This window comes from Gallus gallus, chromosome Z (assembly GCF_016699485.2).
Source record: "Gallus gallus isolate bGalGal1 chromosome Z, bGalGal1.mat.broiler.GRCg7b, whole genome shotgun sequence".
Lineage (NCBI taxonomy): Eukaryota > Metazoa > Chordata > Aves > Galliformes > Phasianidae > Gallus > Gallus gallus.
Window position 1 is genome coordinate 83,312,664 of NC_052572.1, and position 16,341 is coordinate 83,329,004.

At 39.7% G+C, this 16,341-nt stretch overlaps 1 protein-coding gene across 1 annotated transcript in view; it reads left to right on the forward strand.

Moving 5' to 3' along the window:
• Positions 1 to 11,878, forward strand: part of MTAP (methylthioadenosine phosphorylase) — a 32,455-nt gene extending 20,577 nt beyond the window's left edge. Inside the window, exons 5-8 of the mRNA NM_001031604.3 lie at positions 821 to 923; positions 4,029 to 4,268; positions 5,643 to 5,765; positions 11,082 to 11,878. Of these exons, the coding sequence (NP_001026775.2) occupies positions 821 to 923; positions 4,029 to 4,268; positions 5,643 to 5,765; positions 11,082 to 11,120 (505 nt within the window). The 3' untranslated portion in view covers positions 11,121 to 11,878. The remainder of the gene's footprint in view (positions 1 to 820; positions 924 to 4,028; positions 4,269 to 5,642; positions 5,766 to 11,081) is intronic.
• Positions 11,879 to 16,341: the final 4,463 nt, after the last annotated feature.

Genomic DNA, 16,341 nt, shown 5'->3' on the forward strand with positions numbered 1-16,341 from the left:
AGAATAAAGGTCATAAATATACGTAAGTTTCTTCCTTTTCATTTTTAAAAGTAGAACTTTTTTAAGGCAAAAATTGTAAAATAAGGCTAGTCTTTATATTCAAATCACTTTATACATGAGCTGCTGCAGAGAAGGTTTCGTGGTATCCTGGGATGCATTAGGCAAAGTGTTGTCAACAGATTGAGAGAAGTGATGCTTCCCTTCCACTCAGCACTGATGATGCCTCAGCTGCAGTGCCTGGTCCAGGTCTGGGTTTCCTCTTACAAGGGCAACGTGAACATACTGGAGAGAGTCCAAAGGAAGGCCGTGAGATGAAGGGATTAGAGTATGTTCCCTATGGGGAAAGGCTGGCAGAGCTTTTTCAGCCTGGAGAACGCTCAGCGGAGGGTCTCACCAGTGTGTACTAATACACAAAGAAAGCACTCAAAGCGGAGAGAGCCATGTGGGTTCCCAGTGGCTGGACAAAAGTCAGTGGACACTAACTGGAACACTGGAGGTTCTCTCTGAATATCAGAAAACACTTTTTTACTGTGCGGATGTTGGAGCACTGGCAGATTGTCCACAGAAGTTCTGGCATCTCCCTCCCTGAGGATATTTGAAAACCATCTGGACGTGGTCCTGGGCAGCCTGCTGTAGATGTCCCTGCTTAAGCACAGGTCTGGACAAAATGGCCTCTAGAGATCCCTGCCAGTCTCAGCCGTCCTATCATTCTGTGAGTATAGGTGGCCATAGCTATCGTGTGGATATTTCCGTAAGTTTACTGTTTTCTGTTCTGTTTGATCCCTGTTCTTCTCTCAGAGTATGTTTTCTGCTTTTTCAGGACAACTAAAAGACACTGTACTTTATATGATGGTCAGTCTTGCAGTCTCTCAGGAGTATGTCATATTCCAATGTCAGAGCCATTCTGCACCAAAACCAGAGAGGTTAGTGAATTACATTGATGTTTTTAAAAATGTATTTTATGACACCAATTATTTATAGTATAGTAGTCTGATTAGCCACCAACAGAATATGGAGGTGATCTCCATCTCTTCATTGCTGTTGTTCACGTAAGTATTAAAGAAAAATGTAACATTTGGAAGGCATGGGAAGTAAAAGATCTTTTGATTATAGGAGCTAAGATAGGTATGTGGAACACTCTAAAAAGACAGTTGGCATCCTAGATTTCACAAGGGTAAAAATCATTTTTTGTCATGAGAACTTGTGTGAATGAAGTTGGAAGACAGTTTTAGGAATTACTTCCTTTTCATGATGAATGAAACAGCATCTGTGGCTGGGGCACTCTGTGTACTTAAAGTACCAAGAATTAAGAACAGTACTCAACATTCACAGAAGTGCCAATATTGCATTTGTGTTTTATGTAGACACAAGCCAAATTACAGTTGTCTTTTATTAAATTTTGCTTTCCTTTGTTTCAGGATTTTCAAATGTCAAAAACACTTGGACTAAATATTGTGATATTGCTGTTTTTCAATACGTTTGAAACCTTTCAGGAATGTGTGTATCTATGACTAACTGTACCTCTTCATTGTATTCTTAAATCTGAGGAAAAAGGAAAGTGAAGATTGAACTCCGTGTTTTGTGCTTTTGTGTAATGCTCTGATCAGAAGCTGCAGGGAGTCACATTCTCAAGGAGAACAGGAATCTGCAGAATTAGTCATATCCATCCAACAGGTTTACTCTCTATGCAGTCAGTGACCACACTGAGCAGGTCAAAACTGAATTATGAAGCAGGTGGCTCAATCTGTACCCTAAGCATGTACAAATGTTCGTACTGCTAGCCATTCTGCTTGTCACCATTTCACCTCACTGCCATTATAGGCTATTTTTATTAATGAGGCAGGAAACAGTGTGGCTTTAAGATGTCCACCGCTAGGTCCATAGCATTGTTAGTGGAATAACATTTGGCATGCTAGGAATGCAACGAAGACATTTTAAAGCTGAAGAGGAAACAGTCACATTTTACGGTGCCTGCTCTACCCTCCTTCCTCTGGGCTGCAAACAATACAAAATACTTCAAATGTTTCCAGCAGCAAGAGCCTACCCACATGCTTTTACCAAAAACTAACTGGTACATAGTTGCTTACTGACTTTGAGCATGGTGTCGTGCCACAAGACACACAAGTTGTTTATTGAGAGCTAACTGTATGTTTTATATAATGGATTAAAAATGTTATTACTGAAATAATTGGCTACACATCACACTATGTTTCTTTTCTTGGGTTTTTTTTGTTTTGGTTTGGTTTTTTTTGTTTGTTTGTTTATCTTGCTTGTTTGTTTGTTTACGTTTAAGTAGACATAAGTAATTTCCTGAGGTTGCAAGAAACATACATAAGGTTTTCATCTGATTGCTGAATAGCTATAAACAATGCTCTTTGGGTATTAATTTTTGTAAGAAAGCCAATGAAGAAATGTTTCTTTTCAGATTTTCAGAGAACATTTAGGTACTTTCCAGTCTGACATGTGGTGATTATCTCATTAGCCTGTGCATTCTAATCAGCCTAACAGATGTTTTAAATGAACGTGTGGTTTTGAGCTGCTGGAGAGCCTGAAAAGAGATACCAGATAAAAGTGATTTAATTTTTTTTTTTCCTGGAAACGTTCCTGACAATGTTGGGATGATTTCAGTCCAGTTTATCATAATTCAGAGAAACACCATAGCAAAATGCACTAATAATAATACCAAAACAGCTACACTGTAGGCTATTTCAGGAATTTATCTAAAAACATCTGAAAAGTTTTTGTTGTATTTCTGCAAATATGTAGAAATATTCCAATTTGGCTTACACGCCATAAATCAAATGAGAATTGGAAAGGAATGTATCTACCGTAGGCTGCCTTGGTTTGTTACTATTTTCAGAAACTCACAGCAGCATCTTGCAGGGAATTAAGTGGTAGTTTTGTAAAGAGTTTTGTGGAACTACCCAGCTTCTCTTAAGTCAAATCACAAATGAAGTTGTTTATTGATTTATTAACGTAATTAATAGGCAATCGGTGAATTACACATCTGGAATGAGTGTAAGGGGGAATTAGCTCCAGCATGTTAATAAGCACCTGCGAAGTCCTAAAAGTCCTTCTGTAGCTTGTCTCCCAGAACTCTCTTTTATGCCATCTGCATGCATTCATACAGCTTCATGCACAAATGCCCTTCCCCAGCACATGTGGGTTACAAGCATGCCCTCTTTTCTGAAGTGGAGGTTTGCCCGTTTACCATACCTGGTAAATGTGGGGAGGGAGATGTGAGTACCCCAGCTTTATATGTATTTGTGCTGTTCCCAACAACCCCCTGATCCACATGCCAAGTGAGAAATCACCTCCATAGATCATGCAGCACACTCAGAGCAGTTGTGGCTTTCCAAGGCCCATTTTATGCATGCTTTTACGCTCTCATTTTTACTGTATCAACTGTTGCCAGGCCATTTTCCAAGAAGGGAAGTCACGATGATTCTGCATATACAAGGTCCTCTTGGAAATAGAAAGACTATTGCAAAATACCTACTGTATGTGAAGTGTACAGCTCAGTCACTAGCATGGGACAATGTTGTAATTTATTTTCACATTTTCAGGGTATTTTTTGAAGCATATGGTTATACTTTTGCCAACAGCAGACTTTCAAAAAATGAATTTCATATTCTGCCCAGCTGAGCTCCACCACTGTAGCACTTAGTGGCATCAGCGTTTAGCTTTTCCACCATTCTATTCTCAAAGTAAGTAGAGCCTAAATAATCATGCTAAATGTTTCTGCTTTCCAATCTCCTACACTGAAAATAGTAATCCAGCTGACACAAAGAAAGTCAGGTGAGTTCAAGATCATTCCTATTTGTAGGACCATTAATGTGTTGTGCTGGATGAGAAAACTGAAAATGATCTTTGTATTTGGACAGCTGTAGCCAAGTGAATCACCACTGCTTAGTATCAGCTAATTTCTTTTGTATGTAAGAGCTGTTTTTTGGGGAGTTTTTCTGTGAGATGTGAAGCAGTGCATCAAGGGAGTTACTTACTTTTCCTGATACTGGCATGTTCTGCAGGTTCTTATTGAGATTGCAAAGAAACTTGGGCTCCAGTGTCATTCCAAGGGGACAATGATCACCATTGAAGGCCCACGCTTCAGTTCTCGAGCAGAAAGCTTGATGTTTCGCAGCTGGGGAGCTGATGTTATCAACATGACCACAGTGCCTGAAGTGATTCTTGCAAAAGAAGCTGGAATGAGTTATGCAAGTATTGCTATGGCAACAGATTATGACTGCTGGAAGGAGCATGAAGAAGCAGTGAGTGAAACTTTTTTCCTCTAGGTTTTGTCCAGGGGGATCTGGATGAGAACCTGTACGTAGCTTTTGACAGAGGTCACATAGTGAATTAATAGTGATTTTACTTATATCAGTATCACTGAGTTTTTCTGGAGTAGCAACTGTTAAAGCAAGAACAGAATCAAATGTTGTGACCTCACTCACTTTTATGACTTACCTTATTGTTAGCAAACAGTTTAGCTCCTTGTCAGGAGTTTGTATGCATGATGTTGCTGTGAGCTTGTGTCCTATAATTGATCTGGTGTTTTTTTCATTTTGCAACTTTGTGCAGAAAGATGTCTTGTTTAGTTTTTTTTCTCATGGGATACAACTGAGCAGCAGCTATGAGTGGGTAACTTCTCTGGCTAGCCTATTAAATCATACTCATTGTAGAGAGGAGCAGTACAACTGCTTGAGAGGAAAGAGTTAACTTAGTCAAACACTTGATAATTTGCCTCAGTAACTGTAAAAATTATCTTTCAATTTTTATTATCCAAACAAAATCTTTCCCACCTCTAACATCTCTGTATGGTATTGCTGAATGTTAATTTCTTAATTGCAGTCTCAGTGTTGCCCCCATTTTTCTACAGAGCTGTTTGAACATGGATTGAGCAGTGCTTCGAAAACAGCAAAATAGAGATAGTGTATATTTTTATGGAGCCAGTAGCTCTTGGAGAATACAGTTCTATAATACCAAAGTACAGTAGCTGATACAGCTTACCTCACAACACATTTGTTGTTCTTTTATGTTTTAGATAGTCAACATTTGTTGCCTATCTAAAATATTTTTATCTTCTAATATTCATCGAAATTGTAAAAAATATCAAGTATTTGGTTAAAACTCACATATCTGTACTGTGCTGCAGTAAAGACATCCATGTGACATTTTGTTTAAAGTTCCGTTTGACATACAGAAAGCAAACTTGTCTACTATTAGAATTCCACAGAGGTTTTGTTAACTGTTTTGTTTACCTAGTTTTTGCTTTTTCTTATTTTTTTTAGATAGATTATCACTATCTAGATACATTAATTTTTGTTTATTGTTATTATTATGCATAAATATGGCTAGAAAGCAGATGTTTCTTCACCAGTGACATTACTTCTAATGTGTTCAGATGAAAAGATTCACTTTTTTTTTTCTTTTTAAGTACGAGGTTCACAGAATGAGAAGCAAGGTAAAAAATGCAGTCAAAAATTCAGTCATAGGAAAGTTCTTAATACTTAGAAGGATCGTGGCACTTTAAAATGCATACTGTGTTTTTGTCTGTGCTCCACATTTTCGCTTAGTCTAGCCGGAGGTTTAAAATTTGTGCCATGAAAATTGAGAAACACCACTCAATTCTGTTGTATTTCTAGGTTTCGGTGGATAAAGTTTTAAAGACACTGAAAGAAAATGCAAACAAGGCTACTAGCATCCTCCTGACTGCTATACCTCAGATAGGTTCCATGGAATGGACAGACACCCTGCACACCCTCAAAGTAAGTACATGGAGGTCAATTAGTAGTGGGGACGGTGTAAGCATACAGACACATATTGTTTCTGCTTAAATTGTAAATTTTTAGAGTATGTGCTTTAACAAACCCAATCCGTTTAAAATGGGCAAATAAATTCATTAAGAATCTTACAAGCTTTGTGAAGATCTAGCTTCAGTTTTAGCTTCAGTTTCATTGCTATAAGACTTAAAATGTTTGAGGGTGCTGAAATGCTACCCGTGATAGCACAGGTAAGATACAGATTGAAAACCTTTACCTCTGTTCAGCTTTAGCTTAGATCTTAGAACAGTGAGGCAACTGAGAAAGATTGAACTGCATCAAAGACATTATGTTCACTTTGTAATTCAATTTGTAGGAGAGGAGTTTGTTGCAACATATGGGTAATAGCCAGTTTGAAGTTATTAACTTCTGTGTTCACTCACATCTTTCAGATCCAAAGTGCATGGAAAAAAAAAAAAAAAAAAGGAAAAGAATGCCAATGCCATTACAGAAGATCTCAGTAAAGGAATTTTTAGGCAGAATTTTTTTGTAGACAAGGATTCATTTTTATATTTATATTAGACAAAAATTTGTTTTTATGTTTTACACTATTGCAATTTCAGTGGAGTGCTTGAGATTCCTTTCTGGCTATAGGGTAGAGTAAGAGAACGGTGTTAAATATAGTTTGGATGTCCATCCAACTTCTCAACAGCGCTTTGTGACAAATGGGTACTTCTGACAGTGCCAGTGTGTGCAGCGTGAGGGGAACTGAGAGAGACATTGTGATGGTTTGGCAGATGGGGAAAGAGAATCTGTATGTGAGGAAAGTGAACAGAAGAGGGCCACAGAGAGCTGTATTAGTGGATGCAGCAGCCTGGGAAGGAGGAAGCCTTTTGGGGAAATGAAGGGATCCAATCTCTGATGACTCTCTTAACTTTCAGGTTCTTTCTTTGTCTTTGAATAAACTTAATGCATCTTCTGAAATTTGAGTGACTAAGACAGATAAAGATAGATAAATCACGACTTCTTTTATGTCAAAGTGTGTCCCTGAAACTAAACTATCAACAGAACTGTCTGTATTATGAAAATCATCACTGTCTTCTGATGGGGATAAAAATTGACATTTTTTTTCCAGTCTGGTTCTCTGGTCAATGACTCTCATGTGTAGTTTAGTTAACCTGCTAGAAGAAAGTCATTTAAAGTAAAATTTCCTGCAAACTCATTTCAGCATACTTGAACAGGTCAGGTTCTTCATGGAAGTTCAACCAAAATCCTTGAAATTAGCATTTTGCTGATTCTTAACTAGGCAATCTACTCTTCTTCAGGAGACCCTGGGTTATGTTTATCACTCTTCTTCACCCAAGTTCCAGTTACCTGGAACAACTTTTAGTTATTTTTCATGTCCCCTCTACACATTTGTGAGAGGCAGTAGGCTTTTTCCATTTTCCCTTTGCAGTCTTCGGAAAGTTGCCTTGAATGGATAAGATAGACAACAGAACCAGTATTCCTTCCTATTCTCTAATCTACAGAAAATGTTTTCAGAGGATTGAGCTGCACTTTTGTTTAATACAGATGCATACCTATTAAAAAAATATACAGAACTCAAACTTCAAACAAATAGTTTAAAATATGCACCAGAAATTCCTCAGCATCTTTGTTCATGTGGGTGTGAAAGGAAACTTTCTCAAGTATCCCTGCTAGGGCAGGGATCACCTCCCTCCCAGTTCTGGCAGGTGTACTTGAGTATTGCTTTTGTTTGGTTGGTTGTCTTGATTCTTGATAGGGGGAAAAGGAGTAAGGGGCTGGAAAGAACAAACTATGTTTGTAAAGTTCTTCTTCAATAACAAATGCAAGCCTTTGTTTCAGTTCACTTTCAGCTATTGAAAACACTGTTTCAGTTGCTTTCAGTAGCTACTGAACTGTTATTTGCTCAATGAAAATGCAATATACTGAGAGGAGGGGACACTCCTTTCCAGTGTTGTTTCTTAGATTCATTCTCTGAAGTGTCTGCTGCTGCCTGGTATTAGTGATGAAGATTTAAGTAGTTTTGATATAACTCAGCATTTCTTATATTTTTATGTTTTTTGCTACTAGTGGCTGGGTTTGAGTGATATGCTGAGAAAGGAAGTTGATCTGAAGATACTAGAATGTCTGGAAACAGGAACTGGGTATTGGTAATAAAGTTGAGAGTTGATGTCAGGAGGGTAGGAGTCACGTTATTTTTGATTTAATACAACAGAGTACTCTGGACAAGTAACAGGAAGATCTGAGGTTTTGGAGTCTTCCTTTGTTGATTCTTTTACTTGTTTTTTGTTTGTTTGTTTGTTTGTTTGTTTAGGAACAGCTGGAATTGCTAGAAATTTTACCATAATAATAATAAATAGATAATAAATGGTGGTAGGTGAAGGACTGGTCCTGGGCTTTTGTGATTTTTGAATAAGGAAAGAGGCAGTTATGTGATACAGCAAAGAGAGAGATAAGTTTTGCCTCTGTACATGTATATATTTACATCATTAAGAGTTAAAAGATGCATATTTTTGTAGATGTGTTGAATAGATTTTGCCCTGGCAGTATTTGAAGGTCAGCTGATTAGGGTTTTTTGAACTAGTATTTTTCAGAGGTAATTTTTCCCCGTGCTGAAGGCAGCACCTGTTAAGTATGTTGTGATATTGTGATTAGGAAGACCAACAGGGAAGGAGTTGAGCTGTGCGTGCTGGTGCTCTGCTATCAGTAACAAAGTTAAACTGCACCAGCTTAAACCCAGGCTGCAGCTGGACATCCAAAATAGGCACTTGTCAGTGTCCGTTTCTCATGTATAGGGAACCGTGTGAAACCATAAAACACTGTGTGGGCACAAGTTTTCCTTTCTGGCCTCCATAACCTGGCTACTATGACTTGGAGGAAATTCATCAGGCAGGAGCAAAATCGCTGCAAGGCTCCTTGCTCTGCTACATTTGTCCCTTTCCTTGGAGACGTACATCCTGCTTAATGACACGAGTTGATGTCATCTCTGAAGCTCGCAGTAGTCTGTAGGTAACCCTAGAGTGCTGAAGCAAAAATGTCTGAGTAGGAAGGCATTCCTTTTGACGTAGCTTTTTGTCAGCGGTATGCCATTCAGTTCACGACTTATTTGAATGGCATCACTTTTAACCATCAGTACATCTTTTAGGCCAGTATTTCCTGGCCATATTACTGTAAGAGGCCATTCTCCAGGATCAGGTTACATGAGTCTGAAAAAAAGTTTGGAGTTAACTTTTTTGCAAGGTCAGCATCTTCCCACAGCATGTTGGTCTGAGCTGTCATCAGGCTACAAAGCCCTTACTCCTTCAGAACAGAGTGTGGTCCCAGTGTGTTTATTTGATCAGGAAACATGATGATAACAGTGGTCCACATAATGTCCGACTGATGTCATGGAAATTTCACAGCTGGATCTGCTTGTTCAGTAAGAATTGTGTAGCAGGGTGATAGTCATTGGCAGTTATTGCTGTAATGCTTATGAAATACGGAAAACAAGGTCCTGTGGCGTGCAAGGAGTTCAGATGCAGAACTTCGGGTGAGCGTACTTGCTTAGCCTGTGAACTGGAAGGTAGCATCTCTTGGGAGGCAGCTCTGAAAGGACGAGGAGCACTGGAAGGCAAGCAGTATTCTCCAAGTATGAGTGATTCACAGAAAGGCCCACCAGGAGTCAGACTTGGCTGAGCAATTGACGGACCTCAGTGCAGAAATGTGGCATTCAGGTGTTAGAAGCAACCACAAGCAACAAAGAAAGAACCTGTCAGCAAGACCAGGCACGTAGCAAGGGGTTGAAACTAGATGATCACTGAGGTCTTTTTCAACCAAGGCCATTCTATGATTCTGTGTAGGAGTGGTTTGAGGGAAACCAGAGCTTGCCTGTAGGTGACAGCTGGAAGAGGCATCAGTGGTAACAAGAGCAGCTTCAGCATCGTGTAGTATCAGAAGTTGATCAAGGAAAATACAGGCTTGTTACAGAATAAAGTAAACAAATCAGTGACAGCAGACACTTTCTGGAGGGATCTGGCATAGTAGGTTCTTATTTGTCTTTGTTGGGAGAGGTATTGGTAAAAAAAAGAAAAACTGACTTGTTGAAAAGTATTTTAACTTACAAAAACTGGAAATTGAGTTTTGTACCTTTTATTAACAATTCAGTCTCTTTGAAGTTCAGAATAGAATCTGTACTGAAATGGTAAAGGGAATTTCACCTTGAAACTGATTTTTCTTGCTGCATGGATGTAAGAAAATCAGCTTGTAGTACAGTGTTAGATCTTCTATGAATGCTCCTCACATGAACTTCTTAACTCTGTGGAATTCCACCGACATTACCCGTTGTTTTTTTAAACTGCTGTACTATCCAGTGTGAAATGTTTGTCAGTTCTGATAGAGGGAATGATGTACTTGGGTAAGAAAGTTGTAACGAGTGAAAACGTTGGGATAGTTCAGATTGGATAAGACATCCTTAGACGTTGTTTTAGCATGTTCATCTTTGACGTGCTGGGACTACAGTGTGTTTGATAGCTAACAAATAGAAGTTTTGTTTCTTTTCAGACACTTCTTCTAGACTAATGCAGGTGGTAACTATTCATATTTTATGTATGTATAGCTCTGATCTTAGAATATTCTTGATTAATTTTCTTTGTCAAAAAAATCTCAAATCAGCGTAACTACGTATAGGACTGTAGTGAATTCAGTTAGGTAGAAAGGGAAAATTGAGCAAGGCTCTGTGTACTGTGGACAGCCTTACAGGCTAGGGACCTGTAAAGCTGAAATTGACGCTGTTTAGCCACATTCAGGGTTAGGATCTGATAAGCTTTTCAAAGTTGCCTGTCCCTATGTATCACAACCATTTAATTCTCTTCCAACCAATGCACCTTCAGAGAAAGATATCTGCATATTAAATCTGTACTTCCGAGCTGATGGTGAACCAGCATGTAAAAAAAAAATCATCTGTTTAGGGAATTTCACTTTCAGAGCATTCTGACTGCTTTTGTAAAGAGCTTTCCATGAAGGCAACAAATGCATGTAAACAAAAAAGAAACCGCACAGTGGTTCATCTGTAGCCTGCAAGCCTAAATGCTTTTAATTTTGGTGTAGTGTTTCTGCGGGATTGTTTGTTGGCTGTCAATACCAGTGCACCCTCCCTGTAATTCTTCAAACTAATGTGGCATTCGGGAAATTTGGAAATGCTACGCACATGGAAGGAGTTGCACCTGCTTGTAAACAGAATGACAACTATGTAGCGTGCCTTTAAGACAATAAATCTGCTTTGCTTTGACAGCACTCATGTTCTTTGACTTTGCATTTCAGACAACTGTGCAGTGTTCAGTCATTCTGCCAAAGCAGTAGCTGCCTGGATGGACTCTGAGGTTTGGATCATCAGCAGGAAGAGTGGGCTGCTTTTGAGTTTTCTGACCTTACATATTTGAAAACTGTTTAAAGCTTGTTAGAATGGTTTAAGCCTTAAGAATAATAGTGCATAAGTCAGCTTTTTAAATGGCTAAAGTTAGATTTTAAGTATGTTTTTAGCTTGGAATATGTTTTTCTATCTGACTTCATGGGATCGAAGAAAGCAGATTCATCTACGTGTACATTAGTTGCTTTGTTGTTTCTGCCTCATATTGTTTCCTTTAACAATGACAATAGTTGTCATTCATTTCAGAAACAAACCGGAAAAGTTGAATGTGATATTTCAAAATAAACTATTTTTATACATTATCCATATTTTCATTTCAATATTTTTTTAATACGTAGGTTTTTTTTTTCAGTAGTGTGCTAGAAGAAATAGCTTAATAATCATGGTACTTTCACAGCAGCAGCTGTGAGCGATTAAAATGTTAGCAAATGCCTAAGCCAAGTTTGTGCTAGAGATGTACTTATGTGACCTAAACAAGTATATGAGAATTGTCTTCTTCTCTGCCACACCTCTGCCCTGTTCCGGTGTGCTGCTGCTTCGCAGGTCTGGACAGCTCTGTCTGGAGTTTCTGTTTCAAGTGATGAATGTATTGAGTGCTTTGAATGTTTGTATTCATTAACGCACAGTGATGCTTCAATAAAGGAACCTTCTTTTTCTTGTTTAAAAAATAAATGAAACCTATGCTTCTCCAGTGTGTGTGGAAATTGATATTTTTGTTTACTTCTGGTCCTTCATTCCCTGAGTTTGTTTCTCTGTCAGTGCCTTGCCATTCGTGGAACAGGTTGACAGTGATACTTTGTAAACACAACTGTTAGACCACTTTTAAAAAGTACTTGGCTGCTTAGAAGGTAAGGTTTTAAGTGCCTGAGACGAGGGGAATTGCTGAAACAAACATGGATGACTGCAAAGCAAGCCTAGCATGGGAAAGGAAATAAAGCAACTTCTCCATGACTTACTTGCACATCTCATCCAAGATGGATTATAACTTGAAAGCCTAGTGAAGTGCAAGCTAATACAGGTAAAACTTCATGGTTTTCAAAACTTCTTCTCACTCTCCAGTGGAGATGTCCTAAATTAACTCACAGAGATGCGTGGCCTGAATGCTTTTCAGAGGAAAACATATCGTTCCTGGAGCAAATAGACACTGCTGTAAATTAGGTCTGCTTCCCTGACTTTTGTGCAGAATTTGTCTTGAGTGAATAGAGAAATACAGTTGGGAAGTAGTGGGTGTATTAAAAACATTGAAAACCTTAATTTTTTTCCCCATCTATGTGGAAGTGAGACTGAATGGAAGTGAGTGATTGTAAATAGCCCGGTTAAACAATGCAGGAGACATGCTGGTATTAGCTAAGAACCGGGAAATATAAAATCAGTAGCCGATTGATACTGTGTAAAATTTTCCACTGAACACCAAAAGAAATGACAGAGCTTAGAACTAAATGGGCTGCCTAGATCCACACAGACCACAAGCAGAAGTGTCACTGAAGAGTCAGATCAACATTCAAACAACTGCAAGAGGAAGACATACACCCACTCACTCGGTTTTTGTTGGACGGTCCTCCAATGGCACTCACTTGAGTTCTGCTTCACCCTGGCACACAAGTCAGGCAGCGGGTCTCCTTCCGCTTTGGCTGGAGGGACCTCTGCGTCTGAGTTTGGTAACGTTCAGACCCAAAAAGCTTTCATCCATGTCCCAAACCAGCACGGCATGCTTACTTGTGTCATGGGTGTTTACTCTCTCTGGCTGTGAAGATGCTATTGTGTCTTACCCTATTTCTCATAGATTAGTTGAATGTTGAATTTTGCCTTCCACAGCTATTCTAGGCTTTTAAGCCCCACTCTCTTGTTCTCTCCATTCATTTTGCTCAGAGCATCCTCCAGCATGCACGTTCACAGTGTGACAGTGTACTGACACCAATGTGGTATCACAAGTTCAGATGTGGTACAAACTGAGGCAGGAGCATACCAACAGATTTACCCTTCTGTGTTCTTTGTTCCCTCTAAATCATTCTCGTGCACAACCTTTCATTGATCTGTCTTGATAAAGCAAACTTGCCAACTCATATCTCGTTCTCACTTAGCTAACAGCTCCTTCTGTATGATATGCTATCGGCATCCAGAGCATTGGTACAGGTAGTACATGACATCAGAAGCTAGTACTTATATTAGTACTCAAAACAGACCTGGGGCAGTTGGGGTTCCAAGAACTGCAACCAGCATGTGTTCTGTTTATCAAAATCATCTGGGTAACAGTAAGAGGCAAAATTAATTCAGGAGGTGCTCAGCACTGGGCGGGATCAGCCTTCTGAGAAGGAAACTGGCTTAACTGTTTTAACGACTTCTTCCTCTCCCTGCTGTCATTGCAGTGCTGCCTGAGGCAGGACAAAACAAGAGAGCAGAACATTTAGTCAGCCTCTCTCTCACAAAACCATGCGATTGTTTATCTTGGTAGTAGTGAAGTTCACCATCTTCACTATGAATCCGCTCAGGCTGTGCGTTGTGCAAAGCCATATGTGCAGGTGGACTTGGAAACACATTTTCTGCCTGAACATCAGCATGTCACAGCTGTGTGAATGGAGAGCGGAGAGCAGAGCCAGTCCCAGGTGTGTAGATAACAAACTGTAGTATTTGTGATGCTTTTATGAAGGTGTATAAAAAGAAATGGATAACACAAATCTGTGGCATGACTGTGATGTTGACAGCATTGCTCACACAACACAGTGAGCTAAAAAAAAAAGGTCCTTGCCATGCATATCTCAAAAAGAAGAAGAAAAAATCTTTGGAGGCAACCTTCAATGCCCAGATTTAGCGATGTATGTACCTAAGGGTAATGCCTTTAGTAAGTGGTACATGGCTTAGAGGACACACAGATTGGTCCTGCTCTTTGGTTTCCTACTGTATGGTTGCTCTTGCACCAAAAATAAATAAATAAATAAACAAATAAATAACAAATAAAATAAATAATGAAATAATATATTAAACAAAAAGATCTGTTTTTATGAAAACCTTTTGATTTGACCTTAGCTTCTTTGTTTTACTCGCCAGAGCTTTACAGGAGGCAGCTCACGTATGAACTCCGTTTGAATTTTATCCACTCTCTAATAATTTTCTGAAATACATTTTATTTCATACCATAATCAAACATTCAAAATCATTCTTTCACATCTGCCCAAGGACCAGAAAGACAACCCAGTGGAAGGAAAGTGGTTGTATGTGCTCTTAAAGTGCATCCTCTCATGCTTAGTCAGATCCTGTTGTTTTTGCCTCTCCAGACCTGGGCCTGCACCTCTCCTCCCTGCTCTGGATATCCCATGTCTCTGCCTTGTCCTCCCAGCCCCCAGAACACCTATCTTCCTGCTGTCTTACCCAGATCACAATGTGGAACAATAGCAGCTTGTCTTGGGACTTTCCCCACCTGGAGATAAAAATCTGTGCTAGATTACCATCCCTTCCTCCCGAGATAGCAATGTTGTCGTTCATGAAACAGATGTAATAGGCTCCTTCCTGAGATGAGCAATCATGTCATGACAACACAAGCCATGTAGTTCAGTGATAGGAAATAAATAGGATATTTCTAACAACAGGGGCCACACTTCTGACAGTGTCAGCTGAAATTTACACGTCTTTCCTTCCCCATTGGTCCTTTGTAGTCTACTGACAGAAGGCTGTGAGGATTTCTGTGAGTCAGCCTGATGCCTCTAGTTGCAAAATTCTTGCTTTTTAACTTCTAAGGAGTATCTTTCCTTTCACTTTCCCTTTCTTGAGCTTTCTCCAGTGCAGAAACGCTCTGTAGGCATTTGTTTCTAGAAGGATGCATGTGTTTGTGAGTGCATGGTAACTATGAGAAAGTAGCATTGAGAGATTTGTTCTCTGTCCTCTTTTCTGCAGAAGACTTTTGTCATGATTTCTGCTCTTAAGATATTTGTAAGTATTTCTACCTCTTCCCCTTGTAAGTTTTCGGAAGGAAGGAAGGAAGGAAGGAAGGAAGGAAGGAAGGAAGGAAGGAAGGAAGGAAGGAAGGAAGGAAGGAAGGAAGGAAGGAAGGAAGGAAGGAAGGAAGGAAGGAAGGAAGGAAGGAAGGAAGGAAGGAAGGAAGGAAGGAAGGAAGAAAGGGAGGGAGGAAGAGAGGGAGGGAGGAAGAGAGGGAGGGAGGGAGGGAGGGAGGGAGGGAGGAAGGAAGGAAGGAAGGAAGGAAGGAAGGAAGGAAGGAAGGAAGGAAGGAAGGAAGGAAGGAAGGAAGGAAGGAAGGAAGGAAGGAAGGAAGGAAGGAAGGAAGGAAGGAAGGAAGGAAGGAAGGAAGGAAGGAAGGAAGGAAGGAAGGAAGGAAGGAAGGAAGGAAGGAAGAGAGAGAGAGGAGAAGGAGGAGGAGGAGGAGGAGGAGGAGGAGGAGAAGGAGAAGGAGGAGGAGGAGGTGGAGGAGAAGGAGAAGGAGAAAGAAAGGGAAAGAGGGAAAGGGAAGGGGAAATGGAAAGGGAAAAAGGGAGAGGGAGAGGGAGAGGGAGAGGGAGAGGGAGAGGGAGAGGGAAAGGGAAAGGGAAAGGGAAAGGGAAAGGGAAAGGGAAAGGGAAAGGGAAAGGGAAAGGGAAAGGGAGAACAATGAGGACTGATGGAGACCCGGATATTAATAGGTAGGTAGGTAGGTAGGTAGGTAGGTAGATAGATAGATAGATAGATAGATAGATAGATAGATAGATAGATAGATAGATAGATAGATAAAATAGAAACATAGAACCATGAGATGGATTATCTGTTATTACTCCAGTGGATCTCTTGTAAGATATGGATGTCTTCAAAGGTCAGCACTGAGTCCTTTGGAATGTGACTTACTTTTACCATCTCCAATTTCCTTGTTTTCTTCTATGAAAGCTCTGAGGATTTCCATTATCCTCACAGAACTTGAGGATCAGTTTCTAGTTTAGTAGGTTCTGGGGATTGTATATTTCCCAAGCAAGGTCAGGTGATGACTTGATTTCCTAAAATTATCTTTGTTTTTCACATCTGTGAAGCACTCAGATAGTAAACAAAATCTGCCTACAGACACTCAGGCACAAAAAGATTTGGTAAATGTGGGTGAATTTAAGTGGGATGGTGTTGCAAAACTTAGAAGTCGTTTTCAGAGAATAAATTTCCAGAACTCATAGGAGAAAACAGTTT